The 18,759-nt window shown below is 41.3% G+C and overlaps 1 protein-coding gene across 3 annotated transcripts in view; it reads right to left on the reverse strand.

Annotated features, from left to right (window-relative positions):
* Nucleotides 1-18,759, reverse strand: part of Elmo1 (engulfment and cell motility 1) — a 534,626-nt gene that overhangs the window by 160,901 nt on the left and 354,966 nt on the right. For all 3 annotated transcript variants that reach the window (XM_052729418.1, XM_052729416.1, XM_052729419.1), the window contains one exon: nucleotides 1,938-2,074. In XM_052729418.1, the coding sequence (XP_052585378.1) occupies nucleotides 1,938-2,074 (137 nt within the window). The remainder of the gene's footprint in view (nucleotides 1-1,937; nucleotides 2,075-18,759) is intronic.

Below are 18,759 nucleotides of genomic sequence, written 5' to 3' on the forward strand. Positions count from 1 at the left end.
CAGTCTATTTATTTCAATAGATCCATGTATGTATTTATATATCTATCTTTGATATGCTTTTCTAAAATAAGCAGGGGAAAAAGCAGACTATTACTGAAAATTAAAATGCCTTGTCTTTCCCATGCTTGACCCTTCTCTGACACTCATTCTTGAACCAATGTTAACACACATCATAGACAGGAGGAGTGAGTGTCCCAACATCTAATGCTGAGAGGCTCCATAGCTGTCCCTCACAGCATATGAAGAGTCACACTGAACCAGGGCAGAGTGGTCACAGCCACTTTGAAAGGCTATTGATTTAAGTCTTTTTCAAATGTGGAAGGCCTTCTTTCTCTGGGATGATTTGCACCTGAATGGCAAAGTCTCTCATAATCAAGTGAAGCACACTGAGGAGGCTGTGGCTATGATTGCAAGTGAATTAATGGCTCTTTTCTGCCCCAATCCTCTTTGAATGATGCCTGCTCAGGCAGTGCTGTTCAGATCACAGGGACTCTAAACTGCAACGTGCAGATCAGTGCTCCATGTGTGGGGGAGGGGGGCACATTGGCATGGCTGGATTTCAGTGATTTCAACAACCAGTCCTAGGAGCAAAGGAAAGACGGTAGGCACCACAGAGGAAAATGATCTAAGTGTGGGTGAGGTGACTATGCCCAGGAAGATGGGCAGGTCAGTGCCTGGCCAAGGATTCAGCTCCTTTCCTGCTTTCCTTTCTTTTCAACCTGTAGTGGTTCAAGATGACACAAAGCAGACCTTGTAAACAAAAGAAAATGGATGTGACATATATTCAGAGAGAAGGCAACAGGGAGGCCAATGCAGTTGTAATTTAGATATTATATACGCACCAAGGCTACAGAAGTGGGGCACCAAATTCTTAGCCTCTTAAAGACAGTTAAAATCTAGTACCAGGAGAGTGGGCTTGGGTAATGGGCCAGACTCTTATTTAGAAGCATGTTACAAGGGTTATAGGCTAACCTATACCTACACAGACCCCCAAAGTTATCATAATTAGCTATGGCATCACTATTAGACATGTCTGCTGAAAAATAAAGATGCTCTTTATCTCTAAAAGCATGACTCTGCTTCTAACTCCTCTGAGGTGACCAAGAAATTTCAATGAACATTCTCACACCTATGGAAATGGAAAAGTCATGTTCTTGAAAGTAATGACAGCATAAGAACAAACAAGTGCTGGCAAGATGGCTCAGCAGGTAAAGGCATCTGCCACCAAGCCTACGGACCTGAGTTCAAGCCCTGAAACCAACATGGTGAAAGGAAAGAACTGACTCCTGCAAGTTGTCCTCTGTGTGTGTTAGACACACACACACACACACACACACACACACACACACACACACACACACACGTAATAAAAACATTTAAAAGTCCCACAACATCTTCATTTGCATAATCAAATGCTTACTCTAAACCAAGAAATGGTACATGTAACCCTGTTTCCTGAGAGAGAGAGAGCTCCTCCATTTTAGCAGTAATTCTTATTTAGACCTAGAAGATGACAGATGATCTTAAGATCTTCACACTTCACAGAGATACCAATTAGCCAGACATTGTCTTCCTGGTTGTATTGGCTCTCTTCTTGTCTTCTACATAGGTTGAAGGATGACACCTTCCCTAATAACCTTACACCAGTGATGAGGCATTCTGTACCAAAACCACAAAGGAACAGCTCACTGTGACAAAATTTCTCCAGAAAGTATCTCTGTTGGTGGCCTTGTTTAGACAAAGGACCAAAGCTGACCCTAGCTGATACCTAGTGGCTGCTTCCATTTTGGGTACAATTTAAAACGGCACCCCTGTCCTTCTCTTCCCTTGGCTACTACTTCTATGCACAGCGGAGGAAACAGTGTACCACATCGGAGACTTGAGCACCAAGCCCATCAGATGACATGATTCGCATCAAGCTCTGCCACCCATGTTACCTTGTTGAAGTCTTCAGAAGTGGCTCTCATTTCCTTCCATGTTTTGTTCAGGAGCTGGATACAAATGCAGAAAAACTCCTCAAAGGATCTGTCATGGGTGAAGAACATCGGGTGGAAATCGTTGCAGGTCTCACTTGCTGGAGGAAAGAGAAGGAAACAAATGCAGACATTTTCATACAGTAGAATGGGAAGTCAAACCCACGTTAGGTGACCACAGAGACAAAGAGACATACCTTGGATTACATGGCCATGAAGAAAAGTACTTTTGAAAAGGCACCAAAGGACAGCTCCCACCCTTAAAAGCTTAAGGCCACGGGGTCAGAACTATTCTTAGGCACATATTTTGACTGTGAAATGTCAGTTGCTAATTCACCCTGGGATGTGACCCTGAAGGCTTTGTTCCAGGAGTGCTGGGATAGATGACCTTTGAGAGACTATTCCAACTGTTTTCTGAGGCACAATGCCTCTATCACCCTAATAGAATAATAGGCAGAAGATGGGCTTTCCTGGATATACAATTAATTCCAACTTTGAAAATAGCATCTATGATTATTTCTCCAGGGGGCATTTTTTTCTCTCTTATGGCAGTGAGCAGGGACTATTTGTGATCATTCGCCATCTGATGCCACTGACCATTTAACTTTACAGGCCAGGCACAGATGGCTGGAGGTCAAAGCAACCCAAATGCTCTGAATGCTGCAACATCCAGTTCTCACAGACAATCAGGAAATTAGCTAAGACTCTTTCCAAGCCCAACTATAGTGAGCTTTCTTGGGAAATATCCAGGTCAGCCAACTCCTTCTCTCCCCTCAGACCAGGCCCCCAGACCCTTTTCACATCTCAGCAATCTTCCAACATTGCACTTTTACAGTCCTTAAAAAAAAATTATTTCTTTAATGTGTCTGAATGTTTCACCTGCGTGTATGTAAGTACCTTTTATATGAGTGTCTGGTGCCCATGAAGGTCAGAGGAGGAAGCTAGATGTGGAACTGGAGTTGTAAGCTGCCATGTGAATGCTATAAACATAACCCAGGCCCTTATCAAGAGCAATAAACACTCCTAACCACTGAGCCATCTCTCAAGCCCCCAATAGCCATTTTCTAAATGTGCCAACTTGTTTGATCATTGAAGAATCTTAGTACCTGTGTTATGAAGGAGGATGTTCTAGAGCTCAGGGAACTCAGCTCTTTGACCAGCCCCACCAAAAATATCCAAGATTTAAACACACACACACACACACACACACACACACACACACACACACACACACACACATCAACTATAATGAGTATGCTATTATATACACAGTGAATGTGCATACTTCTATTATATTGGAATCTCTTCAAATGTTGACTAATCTTCAAGGCCTAGGATGGTAGAATTTTAGGCTTTGGAAGTCTGGGAAGGGAGAGACTGGGAAGGTCAAGAGTAGAGCTTACTGTAGAGACCTTCTCCTGAGGAGAGCCATGCTGCTTGCCATGCACATGAACATCCACTTCACTTCTGCTGCACCACATTTCTGGTACAGGCCCCCAGCTAGTGAACCCTAGCACTCCTGCAGTATGTTCTGCTCTGGCACAGTTGTTATATGCCAACCATATCCATCCACAGGACTTATGAGTATACTGTTTCTTTATAGTTGCCCATCTAAAGCAGCAGCAAATGGGTGTGTATTTGTACAGCTCACCCCTTCTGAAAGGGCAACTTTATATAAAGATATGCAAATGTCACTGTCTACCAGAAAGCATAAGGACAGAGGCTACCTGCAATGCAGTCATGCAGAAAGGATCTAGAAGCAAAGATTTCAATACATGCCCAGCCCATGCCAAGCAGGGGAAAGTCACTTGCATTTCTTAGCCTGTATTATCTTAATTAAAATGCAGAAATGAAATTCACTCTGCTTTCTTTCTAGGCTTTAGAGAGGATCACATGTCATAACTCATTTTAAACAAAAAACTGCCCTGGAAAAGACAGACGTTAACATAAACACGGAGAGAGGTGCTGGTCATGACAACAAGCCTCGGATGCCAGCACACTGTTCCAAAGACTGTCCTCTGTTTCCCTGTCAAGTTTGTTCACATCCCAGCCATGGAAAGCAAGGACACAAAAGTAAAGTTACTCCACCCCAGAGAGGCTCCAGCAAATGTGAAGCTTTGACCTGAGACACAGAGCTATTTAGGGAGTGTGGAGCACCAATACCGTCGGCCTGTGCAGCTTGCTGCCCTGAGCAATGAGCCAGCCGTCAGTCTCACTTTCATGAACACTGGAGCCCGTGAAATTTACAAGTCTACAGAAGCAACTTAAGATGCCATCACCATCCAAGAACTCATTATTAATCACATTATCACAGTATCATTTTTGGACCTAGTATGATTATATGTGTACTTTATGCCCTAGTTAAATTTTTATAGCATTACTGTAGCCGAGACAGCTCCAAAACCCACGAGTCCTGTTTTTACTTGGGTGGAGAGAAAGGGAAGGAAGCTCATAATAATAAGCAGTATTTATTAGATCTACATTATGTGCCAGGCTCCACAGGCACTATCTTTATAACAACCAGGAAGGTGGGCACTATGGGTATCTTCATTTTATAGCTGAGGAAGGTAAAAGATGTAGAAATGAAGCCTTCCATCGTGAGCTTTTTTTAGGTGGCCCTGTGTAAGCATTTGAAACCTACAATTTAGCTGACCTAGCAGTAGGCTTCCAGCCTTCACTGACATCAAGAACACAGGGAAATTCCCGGTGGCTGCTGCTCAGAAAATTAATTTCTCCCTGCACTTTCCTGGACCTCCTGTACCCTTCCTTCAACAAGAACCGAGATCTTGACCTGCAATTCGATGGGGCTCCTAGAAAATGCACAGTTAGTGCCTGCTGGTTGAGAACAGATGGCCTTGTGATCATAGCTCTACAGCCAGCAATTCGACCACTGTGGGCCACACACCGGGCAGTGGTTTTGTCTAAGTTATAGTCACTTATTGACAAGCACCCTGGAGGTGTATTAGTCTCTTTTTTCCTTTCCATTGTTTCTGTTTTGAAAGAGAAAAAAATAGATTTAGAAAGATGAGATGACTTTTCAAGTTGCACGGTGTCTTAGTTACTTTTCCATTGCCATGACAAAACACAATAACCAAGCAAGAGTTGAATGGGGGCTTACAGTTTCAGAGAGTAAGTCTATGACCATCAAGGCAGGAGCACGACAGCAGGCAGGCAAGCATAATGCTGGAGCAGCCTAGAGCTTACTTACATCCTGATATGCAAATTGGAGTGGAGGAGAGTTAACTGGGCATGTCTTGGGCTTTTGAAACTTCAGTGGCATACCTCCTCCAATAAGGCCACACTTTCTAATTCTTCCCAAATAGTTCTACCAACTGAGGACTAAGCATTCAAATATATGAGTGTATGGGGTCCATTCTCATTCAGACCACTATATATGGATCACAAATTGTGTAGGATTAAAACTTGGGTAGAAATGACTCCAAAGCCTATCCCTGCTGCTCTATTGTGCTCTAAATCCTTAGTTGTGTTTGTTGGTTAACTGCCTCTGCTGAACCTCCCAAACATAAATCTAAAGCAATAACTTTTTATTCATCATATAGTTACAAAGCAAAATCTTGCAAGGGGTCAGCTTAAAATGCTTAAAGCACATTACAGGACTATGATTGCTTTTGTCCTGCTACTCATGGTCCAAGAAGAGTTTTGGTTACCAGGAACACAGTTTTCTGAGCCTTACCTCTCTTTTCTTTGAGTCTGGGTTAAGTTTCATCTTGACCATGGGTACCAAGAAAATCAAGCTAGTTCCAAGCTTCTGTTGCATACAACAACTTCTACCACATACCAAGTTACCCCCAGGTCACCCAGTCACCAACAAAGGTCCCACTGGATGAATTCATGTGATTGATGTATTTCAAGAACTTCGTAACTTCAGGTCTGTGTAAACAGAAACCCAGTTTTGATCTTGATAACAATACAAGCGGGTATAAAATATAATTTTCAGCTTCTCTTTTAACTAAGAGAAGTCACATGCACAAATCATAACCAGTGATAGAAAAGCAGAAATTGCTCAGTAGAGTTTCCAGGAAAGGTCCTTGAAGGGGAAGGCTTGATTAGCTCATCCTCCTTTACTCCTGCCTTCCTACTTTAATCCCTTCATGCTCGGAATGTAGGATGATGACTGTAGTTCCCATGACCACTTTGTCAGCATAAAAATGAGGGCTGTACTCTAGATAGTTAGAAAAAGCTCTTGGTGCCACTGTGGAGATAGCACAACAACCCCAATTCGCCCTCTAGAATTTTGTGCTTAAATCACTGTTTTTGGGTTTTGGATTTTTGTTGTTGTTGTTTTATTTTATTTGACTATGCTTAGACACATAATTATTGATATGGAAAGTTAAAGTTCAGGCAGCCCCACAGCTAGTAACTTAAGAAAACACATGCCTAAGATTATGTGGCAGTTGTAAGAGGAGGCAGTAAGTACAAGGGCTATGGTCAAACATATTTGTGTGCAAACATCAAATTTGATGTTTCCTCACAAGCTGTATACCCTTTGATGATTAAAGTCCTAGAGCCAGTTACATCAACTGTGAAATATAATCCTATGATGTTCAAAAGCATTAAATTAAATCACTTCTGTCAAGTACATGGTGAAGAACTTGGTGCATATTCTTTACTATTCCATCGTCACCAGTGACACTGCATAGCCACATAGAAACAATGCTAGAGATGAGAAAGGAAGAAGACTCTAAGGAGCATGCCTTGGAGTCCAACAGATATGGAGGGAATGGAGTCAATCACTCTAATTGATTGTGTTAAAAACCTGTGGGAGTACTGAGATCTCAATGGGAAATTTCATATATAGAGGAAACATGGCTGGAAACTCTTAACTGAGATTTTCCCACTTGGAGATCCTCCCACCATCTACACTCCACACACAGAAACCTGAGGAATAACAGAGTTTAGTGCCCTGCAGTGGAGGGCCATGTAGAGAAGCCAGCATTCTGTCTCTGGAGTCAGTGTTTTCAGACTATCCTTGAAAGGACTGCCTTGCCATCAGCCTACGCTCCTGTTTTGTTTTATTCTGTTTTGTCTGAGGTAGGGTCCCTCAACATTCCTCAGGATGGCCTTCCACTCATGGCCTTCTTAACTCAGTCTCCTGGAAATACAAGTATGGGCCATCATGCACAGTTCATCCTATGATTCTTCAAGACTTGCCCCTTTCACTGAGGAGTAGGCAGACAGATCAGGGGCAAGTTAGTCTTTCACATGACATACAAGAAACAATTAGAAGACTTCTATGGGCTTTTAAAGGATCTTCCCACACTAAAAAGAAATTAGTAGTAGAGGTTTTTCTCTAAAACTTTCAAAATACAGACATTCAGGATTTGCCATTGTTTGCTTTCTATTGATGTAGATAAACACCATGACCAAAAATAGCTCAGGGGAGGAAAGGGTTTACTTCATTTTACAGATTACAGCCCATCATTGAGGAAAGCCAAAGCAGAAGTTCAGGGCAAGAGCCTGAAGCAGAAACCACAGAACACTGCTTACTGGTTTGCTATCTGGCTTGTTTCTTACACAACCAAGATCCACCTGCCTAAGGACGCTGCTGCTCACAGTAGGCTGGGCCCTTCTACATTAAATAGCAATCAATGAAATGTCCCCACAGACATGTCCACAGGCCAATCCTGATGGAGGCAATTCTTCAGTTAAGATTCCCTTTTTCCTCTGGTGTGTCACATGGCCAAGGAGATTATCTATCATAGAATCCATTCGAATCATCTGATATACTTGAAGGTAATAGGTGTCAGAAAGATAAAGTGGTACATCCAAGACTTCATGATAACAGAAGGATCACAAAGATGCTTGAAATTAAACTACTGAGGTTCAAATCCTAGCTCTATCACCTGGGTTACACAGGAAAGTCTTTTCATGATCTATGTCATGGTCTTCTCATATGCAGCACTAAAGAAAATTTTATCAGGCAACAGAGAGGATGAGAATAGTAACCACAGAGTAAGCTCAGTGTAGTTTGGGTCAAGAGGACTACCAAGCCCATCAGTCATGGTGTAGATATCCAGGGCTATGCACTTAAATAGAAAAGTTTGTGGATGATCGCAAAGAAGGACTAGATCTCAAGAAAAGTCTTTAATTCAGAGATTTAAAAAAAATTATATGGAGGGTGAGTTTATTATTGTCTTTCACAGAAAAACAGCAAGACTTACTGAAGAAAAAAGCTGAAGAAACAGGCAATGATTTTATAAATGAAATTTAGAGAGAAGCATTCAATGAGACAAAAATAGTAAGACATTTTAAAAGCCAAATTATTCTTAAGCACACTATTTTTAACTCAGTGAGATTCCACTTTATGCAGGAGAATTGACTCATTGGTCGACTTGGAATATAAAGATATTTTCGGGGTTAAGTTAGAATGTTAATTTGCCGACATCTAATTCATCTATAAGTAGTTGTAATCCACACATGTAAGTTTTGACAATAAAGTAAGAGTGTGACACACTTAGGTAGCACTTTGCCTGCAACATTTTCATCCTATTTGCTATTGCTGTAAGAAAATACTGGAGACTGGATGCTCTGTATGGAAAAGATGTTTATGCCACTCACCATTTTGAGGGTCCAAGAACATTGTGCCCTATGGCCTTTTGGTTACATGACAGATGGAAAAATTACGGGACTGTTTGTGAGGAAGAGAGATTACATCAAAGGACAAGAAGCCAAATTTGCTTTTGCAAAACCCTATTCACATGGGAGAACTCACTCTAAGCAACCAGCAATAATCCTAACCACAGAAATGTGCCCAGGGGCTAACGAGCCTCCATTTCTTCAAAGTTCCACTTAGTACAGTAGTAATGGGGACTTAGCCTTCAGTATAAGAACTCCTAGAATACAGAAGTCATCCAAAGCAGCAACACCTGCCAAAGTAGATGTTTTCTTATTTTCTACTGGATAATATGACATAAGGCCCATATCGTCCTGAGGTTCTCAGAAAAGAATGGCCTCTGCACTGTAGTGAATATTCTATGAGCAAGAAGAACTGGTTCTAAAAATGCCCTGCGACCTTGCAACCTCGCAACCCTCATCAGAGTTCCCTTCTTACCTATACATGAGATAGATAACACTCTTGCTCTCACTCCCCCCGCCCCAAACATGCACAAAGCATGCATGCTTGTACACATGCATGCACATATTCATGTGCACATAAGGTAGTGCATTTTTCTGTTTTTACTCTCTAAGGCTCATAAAAAGTTAAGAGGACTTAGAGGCTGTGTCTGCACTCAATCTCATAGTTTCTATCAATTCCTTTAGAGACAGAATGACCACACATTCCATCTGTACATTTTACTTATAGTGTTAAGGCATCAAAGTGACATTTACTGGCTAAGCTTAATGTTTTCTGTGCTAGTATTTATTTTTCATAAGAAAATTGTTAGTTTTTTTATACCTTGTCATTTGAGCTAATGTAAACCATTATATAAGAAAATTAGCTAACTAAAGATGAGATGACAAGTTGACACTGGCAAGCAGAGACCAATTTTGCTCTTTCATGGTAATTTTCTCAGACACATGTACATTTTAAGACACTAAAAAGCTCTCCATGACCTGAGTTACGCAAAGAGAGTTTTTGGACTCATTTGCAACAACTGGGAGACATGGGCTTGAGAAGCACTGGGAAAATTATACTATTTCTACCATGACATTGTGAGCCATTTGACTAGCAATGATCTTTGAAAATGTGCACTTTGAAAGATTAATAAAAAGGGCTAACACATATGGCATTTTGCTATAAATTTATGAATTACAAGGAAGAGGAGATAAGTCATATACACTCAAAAGACTTTAATTCATGACAATTGCCAGAGCAATCATAAAATGTCAGTATCTATCCATGGCACAGAGACTCACATTAGGACTATCTGTGGTTCTATTATAAGTCCAGATTACACATTTATGAATTCTCATATGCAAATGCATATATATCTGTATCTATATATCTATAGATATAGATATATATATCTGCAGGAAAATCATCTTGCTGTCCCCTAGAAGACCTTGGGCTTTCTACCTTTAGATCTGGTATTGCTTAATGGTTTGATTTTGCAGAGCAACACTGTGTGGGAAGATGCTCAAAGTTCAGAACTTTTGGTGGGTAGGAGAGGTGAGGAGAGGAGAGCCAGGTCAAGGAACTTGTAGTTCCCGCATTTCCATAAATTCAGCCAATATAGAAGCCACCTCCTCTACCTCTGCTATTTCAGACAGAATCAGGGGCTTTAAACTTTGTCAGCACTTAACAGCTCCTGAAGTTGGCTTTAATAGAACTCTAGGTATTCCTTTTTACCATCTACCAAGCCTAATAATAGCATGAAATCTACAATGAATAGACAAACACAGTAGTGAATCCAAGACTTCACACTGTCGGCTTTCCCTCCAGACCTTTCTCTAGGTCCTGGAGAAAAAAGGAGAGAAATACTAAACCAGTGTTAGTGCTGAAAATCAAGACACACAGCACAACAAGACATCCACTTTACCAAGAGTCTACTGAAGCCATGTCTCAGGCATGGAGACTGGTTACAAAAGACCAGAGGGATTACAGGAGGTTGGTCGAGGTGCCAATCCTGGGATTACCACAGAGCAGCAACATGACCTTAAGTGTCCTATGGTGTGCTGGACCCTAATGTTCTCATTAAAATAAAAAGACATCTTTGATCTCATTGAATTATTAGGATTAGAGATAAAAGCAAAGTGATTCATATGTTATGAAGTATAAGTATTACAAAGATACACATAAGTATTAGTTGTTACCAGTTTCAATAAAGCAATTAATGTATATAGCTTGAATGACAAATTCTGAAGACCCTGAGCCATCAAATACAAAGACTTATAAAACCAGAGTAATTATGGGAAGATACTATTAGTATGTGGATGTAAAAATAAAAAGATGGAAAAGAACTGGGCCTCCAATAAGAATCCTGCATATCCACTCACTGAATTCAGGACATGATAGGGGCAGGAGAGGAAAAGGGGGAACATCTACCATGTATTAAGGGCTCTGCACATGCTAACCCCATAAAACATACAAGCATATAAATGTGGCACTTTTTTTTGTTGTTTTGTTTTTTAACTAAAATACCTTAGGTTTAAGTTGTGGTGAAGTCTTACTGAGTGAACTTCTTACAACTTAGCCCTGGTTCTTCCGTTTTTTTGTTTGGTTTATTTTTTAAACTAAAATACCTTAGGTTTAAGTTGTGGTGAAGTCTTACTGAGTGAACTTCCTACAACTTAGCCCTGGTTCTTCGGTTAAGTCATAAGACAGCCCTGACAAGGTCATCTTGTGAGCTAGTTCGCCAAAAGCAAATATAGAGAAATTCCAGTAAATGAAGATTTCTGATAACAGGAGTGAAGCAACCCCTGGGAGTCTGCTTGTAATTATAAAATGATCATGCTGATAGGGCTCTCCTTTCCTTTGTCCTCTAACTCAGATCAAGAAAAGCAGGAAACAGAATCGGATCCCTGGTACCTCATCTGTTGGGGGAAAAACACATCATTTCTGGAGTCACTTACAGGTGTGAGACTGCAAATTTTTGGCCCAAGGAGAAAACAGGGTATAGGGAATGCATTTACTGGAGAGGAGAATCAATCCTTTGGTTTTACAATACCCACCGGAGTGCAGCCTTCTTAGCCTGCTAAATACAAGCTACCTGGCTTTGGGAATCAGAGAGAAGTTTAATTCTATGGGTCAAGGTGGACCTTAGTTGGTCGGTAGAGGTGGTTCTGGATATTACCATTTGAATAAGTATACTACACCCTGCCCTACCCTGGTCCAACAGGACAAAATTTAGAGGTCGGAGGAATCTGGTCCATTTTTCCTACCTAACTGCTTGATCTAGGACATGTCAGCTCAGCTTCCTCGGCCAAGGACTGGGTCTGACATATCAACTCTTCAGTTCTCAGTCTCTGAGACAGAGACCAGATAATATTACCAGTTTTATTGGGTTTTCTATTACCCCATGGCACATGCTAGGGCTATTTGGCCTCCAATGATTCTACCAGTTAATTCCTCATAATAAACCTCATAAATATTTGTATATTCATGAATACATACAAGTTTTCTAATGAGGAATTATCTATATCTGTATCTCCTATTGGTATTCCCCCCCCCCCCCCATCCCCATGGAGGAAAGTGAAGTACAGTGACAGATTAACAAGAATGTTCTAGTCGGGTGGTAAACAGTCCAAGACAGCCAGGGGGGAGCACATTCAAAAGCGAGCTTCCGTACACCCTTTTTAAACACTACTTGAGGGAATTTATCTGGAGAAATGGCACATTACGAGACTGCCAGAGAAGCTGGCAGAATGACTCAGTGATTAAGAGTACTTGTTGCTCTTGCAGAGGACCTCTGTTCAATTCTCAGTACCCGTGTCGTGGATCACAACCAGCTGTAATTCCCAGGCACTCAAATGGTGTGCATTTATACACATAACATATCTAAAATCATTTTTTAAAAAGAGACTGTCACAGATCAAATTTGGCATGGATATAAATAATTACCTATCTCACCATGCAAGATGGGCACTTAAGGATTACAGTGGGTTACAGGTTGATTAAAATGCAGCTAGGATGTATCCTATTGACTATATGTATCGTGTAGGGCCAACCTGAGACTTAGATCACCCTGACCTGAAGCGCATGGCATTAATTTGAGGAGCAGAAAAAACAGGTGAAAAATATGTAATTCTGACTAGGATACATGTGCATTTAAGGACTGTGACAGATCAAGGATCACTCTATTATTATTATTATTATTAACTTTTTAAAATTTATTTTACATACCAACCACAGCTTCCTCTCCCTCCTCACCTCCCATTCCCTCCCCCGCCCCGCCTCCTTTCTACACCCCACTTCTTCCTCAGAAAGGGCCTCCCATGGGAGCCAACAATGCATTGGCATATCAAGTTGAGGTAGGACTAAGCTCCTCCCCCCTGCATCAAGGCTGAGCAAGGCATCCCAACATAGGAAACAGGTTCCAAAAAAGCCAGCTCATGCACAAGGCTCACTCTTAACATTGCCAGTCAATGCCTCCCCTGACTGAGATCTAACAGTGATCACCTATAGGTGTTACTAACTGAAATACGAAAGCCTCAGCAAGGCAGCCAACTACATTTCACCTCGTACTGCCACTTGTAACTTTTTTCTGACCAGTGAGTAAGCACTTAATACCAATCACAACTGATATTTCTTTATCAAACAACCCCCCTCCCCCACCCCGTTTGTGCCTCCATGGCCTCAGCTCCTGGTTTTCCTGTTTGAAGCCCAGTGTTAGTTTCCTTCTCCAGAACAGTACTTTGCTATAGGCACGTCGCCCCGAACCTTCCACAGACTTCATCTTCTGCACCTGCTGGAGTCCCTTCTGGTGATGAGCCTATGAGACACGGGACTGTGATTTAGTCCTGTCTGGTCTCTTCATGGCTCCCACCCGCTCAGGCTTTCAGGAACACACAACCCCTTCTCTTGGCCTCCATTCTCCTTGTGCCTCTGGCTTCATACTCTGCTTTTCTGCAGTTTTTATTATGCCACTCTTCATTTTACAGGACAAGAAGCATATCTCCTGGCAGCTTTTGTACAATCAACCCCATCACAGCCCTCCTGCGGTGGGGCAGCAGACAGAAGGGGACTTGCTCAGGAAGGTGCCACATCACATACACCTCTAACTGATGCCTTAAAATAATAGTCCATCCTCCAAAATGACCCAGTGCCTGTCTACCCATCCTTGACTTTCTTAGATGTTCTCTTAAAAGAGGACAATGAGAGCAATTGGCTCGTAAGTTCGATTGGCCAGTGCTTTAACAACTTTTGGTATATTTTATGTCCTTCCTTACAGCAGTGAATTATTTTTGCTGCAATGGTGTAGCTCTAAGTTGCTGGCATCTGCCTGGCATACTTTATCCCATCTCTGTGCCCCAGACTTTCTGTTCAGTTTGTTTTACTCTGGCCTTCTAAACACTGTAGGGACCCTGCACAAAACAAAACAATGAAGAATATTGTTTTTAAAAAAGAATAGTATAAATTCTGTAGCAATCCTGCAAATTGGATCCTGCAAAAAGTACAATGAAGATTATTATAAACAGTGTGGAGGACCCCCCCCCCCCGACACACATACAAAAAAAAGACAATGGATATTATAAACAAGGTAGAGAACCCCTAAAGAAAGAAAACAATGAAGAGTATTATAAAGAATAATATAAAGACTGGAGAGATCCTCTCAAGGAAAAAAAAAGAACATGGTAATGGAAGCCTGCTTATTCCACCAATCTCAACGAAAACCATATTTGATTATGTTTGTAAAATACAAAGATGCATCACTCCTCTAGCAGGGGCTCCTGCAGTAACCATCCCCAGCTCTGCACAGGCCATGGGATTTATTGCTCACTGCAGGCCCTTCTCATCCTGTCACACAGCCTCAAAGCTTGCTTAGCAGTGTTAACAGTGCCTTAACCCCAGGGGGTAGAATTAAGGGAGGAGCAGGTGACTTGAAGCACGTAAATCTACTGACAATCATGCTTTTGCCAATGTGAGATTTGGGAGGATAGAGATTCCTATCAGTAGATAAGCAATAAGTTAAATCCCTAACATTTTTACCTCTAACAGTTGTGTTCAATCCCTTAAACAGAAACACATAAGGACCACACTCTGTGGGCCAAAGATCGTGTAAGAAAGCCTTGAGCCAAGCAAACAGAGGTCTATTAGCACCTACACAGAGGAATAACTGGCTGAAAAATTTAAACAGTATATATAATCTCAATTCCATGATACTCAGGGCATTGGATATGGCCAAGTAGGAAAGATGCCTGGAAACACAAGTACCAGGAATTGTTTTCTTACAAGATTTTCTTTCATCTTCATAACAATTCCCTACATGGGGTGGTGCTGATATCAGTCCCATTCTCTAAGGAAACCAGAAGTAGCTCATTGTCCTGGTTAGCTTGAATTGTCAATTGATAGAACCCAGAGTCATCTGAGAGGAACCGCTCAATTGAGAAATTGCCTAGATCAGATTGGCCTGACATGTCTATTGGAGATTGTCTTGATTGTTAATTGGTGTAGGAGGGCCCACTGTGGGTGGCACTGTTCCTAGGCAAATGATCCTGAACTGTATAGGAAAGCTAACTAAGTATAAGTAATCCCTCTCCATGGTTCCTACTTTACTTCATGGCTATAACAGTGAGTTCACTGGTCTCAGGTAATAAATGCAGTGTGAATAGCAAGCAAGGCTGCCTTCAAGTTTCTGCCTTGACTTCTCTTAATGATAGACTGTAACCTAAGATTGTAAAGCAAATAACTCTGTCCTCCCCTATGTTGACTCTGATCCACTTGTTTTAGATCAGAAACAAAAGCTAGATACTCACTCAGCTCACTGAACAGAAGTAACAGGAGCCAGGGCTTAATGGTAGCTTGGAATCAGAGTCCTGACACTAAACCAGAAAGAGGGCGTCTACCACGGGAAAAAGAAGTTAACATGCCTTAAGATGTTTATCGGAAGTGGTTTAATAATGACTAAATAAATAATTATTAAACCAAGTGGGTGCAGTTAGAAGTACTACCATGAGTTCCACGCTAGCCTGAACTATATAGTGAGTTCCAAGCCAGCCTAGGCTACACAGTGATTCTGTCTCAAAAAACCCAAGACTAAACAGGAATCCCCTGATCATGTTACTGAAGATTCACCTTTCCATCTCAGGAGGAGTTTGAATACACAGTGCTTAGATGTGGGAGCACAGGCCTGCCATTTTCCAATCTTACTGTGTTAGTGTTTGGAAAAAATTAACAGTTCCTGGACTCTCAATTTCAGGGACTTTCAATTTGTTCATTTGCTTAATAAAGATAACATAAAATGTGTCCCCTTGAATGCAAGGTTAATATAGATTAAGAAAGATTAAGAAAATTGACCTAATCAAACCACCATATTTTCATTACATAATTATGTAGAACATCATATGTATCAGTCTCTATTCTTGGTGTTTCATAGTAATTATTTAATTCTCACAGGACCCCCATGAGACAGGTTAAATCCTTTTTGCTCTGCTTGATTGAGACATGGTCTCAATAAGTAGCTCTGGCCAGCTTGGACCTCTTTATGTAGACCAGGCTGGCCTCAAACTCAATCCATTTGCCTCTGTGCCAAAGCCGCAAGCGCTGGGATTAAAGGCATGTGTCACCAGGCTTGGAATCAGGCTAAGTACTTGAACCATGCAGACACAGGAAGCTATGTAACTTACCTGGGTCACATAGCCAGAGAGGCAGAATTAATCCTAGAAAGCAGTTGTCCTTGCAGACACTTTTAACCAAACTGATGCGTCAACAGTACATTCTGGATTCCTGGGCCCAGCACTGCCATTGATCCTAGTCAGTTGCCCAATAAGAGATGTGGGCTTTCCTGGAGTTGGCATAATAGAGCACAGCCTGTTTGATCTTGACCAATTCTACATATCTACTGTCATCCCAGCTTTCTTGGGTATTAGAATATCTCATCATTAAGTAGCCAAGTTGATAGCCATTTATCCTGAGTTGAGTATCATACATTGTGTACAGGTACTGAAGTGTTACACCATACCACTTGAATATATGCAATTATCATGTGACAATTAAAGATAAAAATGGAAATGTCGACAAACTATATTATACCTATTCACTGAAAACAATGCTGTTTACTCTGATTTCTTTAAACAAAATATATAGGGACTGAATCTCACTACTTTACAGAAACAGATACTAGGGTTAGGGTGACAGACTGTCAGCTTTGCTGAAGAGATTATGAGTGATCCAGATGCGACCCCTGATCACAATCAAGTGTTGTGAACACAGAGACATCGTAGAAATGAGTATGGTTTGCAGTTAATAAAAATTACTTGCATTATAAAAAGCACTAATGAAATTAGGTTAAGTTCCTGCTGTAAGGAGTCTCCTTTTCATAGTTCCTTCTGCCTCACTCTCCTACAAATAAAACATGGCAGGCTTGTTCCTGAATCATGGGCTCAGGTGCACCTGTAGATTATGTCTTAGCTTGTGAGAAAGTTAGGCTTAAATCAATGGGAAAAAGAAGATTTCCTAAAACTTAGTTCTTGCCCACATTCTTAACAGTGTCCCCACTTCCCGCTCCTTTACATAGATGAACTTCTAAGGTGTTAATACTAATGCTAAGTCTTCTTGGGTAGGTATGATTCCATTACAGACTTTGCCTCCTGATGAACAAGTTCAGTGAGGGCTACCTTGGCTACCAGAGTCTTGATGTCACTTCTCTTCATGCTCAAAATCACCTTTATTCCCATTCCTTTTCTGTCTTAGTTACTCAATTTTATGACTGATATTTTGAAAACTGTTTTCTGACAAATGCATTTTCCAACTTTCATTGTTATATCTCCATCTCTCCACCAGCTCCAAAGAGATTATATCATCATTATTAGCATTATTTTATACACATAATCAGCCTGTCACATCATAATGTGGGCTGGGATCCACCATAAGTCACCCAGGAAGACACCAAGGTTCTCAATAAGAAAGACAGTATATCCAGTATATTTGACTAATGTGAGTCCTTGTGAACCTATCACAGTTATTGGACAGCTCTGCAGTCCTCAGAGAGCAAAGCCTAACAGCCCAGGAAATTCTTGGGTGATTGTTTGCCCAATGTCACCTTCAAAGACTGGTGCATCTTCTTTTTCTTGGTTGTTTCCTGTCCAAGGTTCTAAATTCTCACCTGATCGTTTCTCACTCCTCATTCTTGCCAAGAAGGATATTGCCCTGTGGCTCTCATACCTAAACTGCCAAATCTTTGGAACCCACACATTTCCTTCAGCTCTAGCCAGTCAGCTCCTAGCTGGACATGTGTACCAGAATGGGTCTGAATTACAGTGAACTCAAAATGGACTAGTGAATGCATCGTCTCTATGGTTTATACAAGGTTACCAGCCCCCTAGCCTCAGCACTTGCCCACAATGACGCCATAGTGGGATGCTCTGCTACCATCTCAGCTAAACTTTCCTTCTTCATTCACCTGGTTTCACTTGCTGCTACTGCTCGACAAATTAAGACATAAGTCTCCAAAATGCCTCCCAAGCCTTAAAATGGATCAGTGGGTCATACTGACCCCTAGTGAGGAGCATACATCATAATCTAACTATAGCTACACCTTTCCTCTCCTTAAAATCCTTCAGTAAACTCTTAACTTCTTATTTTTCTCCAAGTAGACCCTGTCAACCCCTGAGTGGGCCATTTTCAGGGCTAGTTTTTTGTTTTGTTTTGTTTTCTCTCTTTCTTCTTTTTCTTTTCCTTCTTTAGGAGAGAGGAGAAAAAGAGTTTTCTGGCTCATAATTCCAGGTTACAGTCCATCACTGCAGGGAAGTCAAGGTGGCAGGAACTCAAGTCAGCTAGTCATATTACATCCAGAGTGATGAGCACAGAGCTGTGAAGTAATTCATGAATGCTAATGCTCAGCTCACTTTCTCCAATCAGCTCACTTTCTCCATTGGGAAGATCCCCTTCCAAATGAATGATGCCACTTACAGTGGGTGAGTCTACCCACCTCAATTCACATAATCGAGACAATCCCCCATAAACATCTCACCAAACCCAATCCAGACAATCCCTCATGGGAAGTATAAAATTAACAGATAAATAGATGCAACTAGAAACAATCACCCTGAGCGGGGTAACCTCCAGAAGACAAACACAGCACATTTTTTCTCATATGTGGACATTAGCTTTGAACCGTCAAACATGTATGTTTCTTTTGGAATATTCATAGAGGTTAGAACACTA

The sequence above is a fragment of the Peromyscus californicus genome, unplaced genomic scaffold (assembly GCF_007827085.1).
Source record: "Peromyscus californicus insignis strain IS unplaced genomic scaffold, ASM782708v3 Scaffold_8__1_contigs__length_139910024, whole genome shotgun sequence".
In the NCBI taxonomy this organism is placed as follows: domain Eukaryota; kingdom Metazoa; phylum Chordata; class Mammalia; order Rodentia; family Cricetidae; genus Peromyscus; species Peromyscus californicus.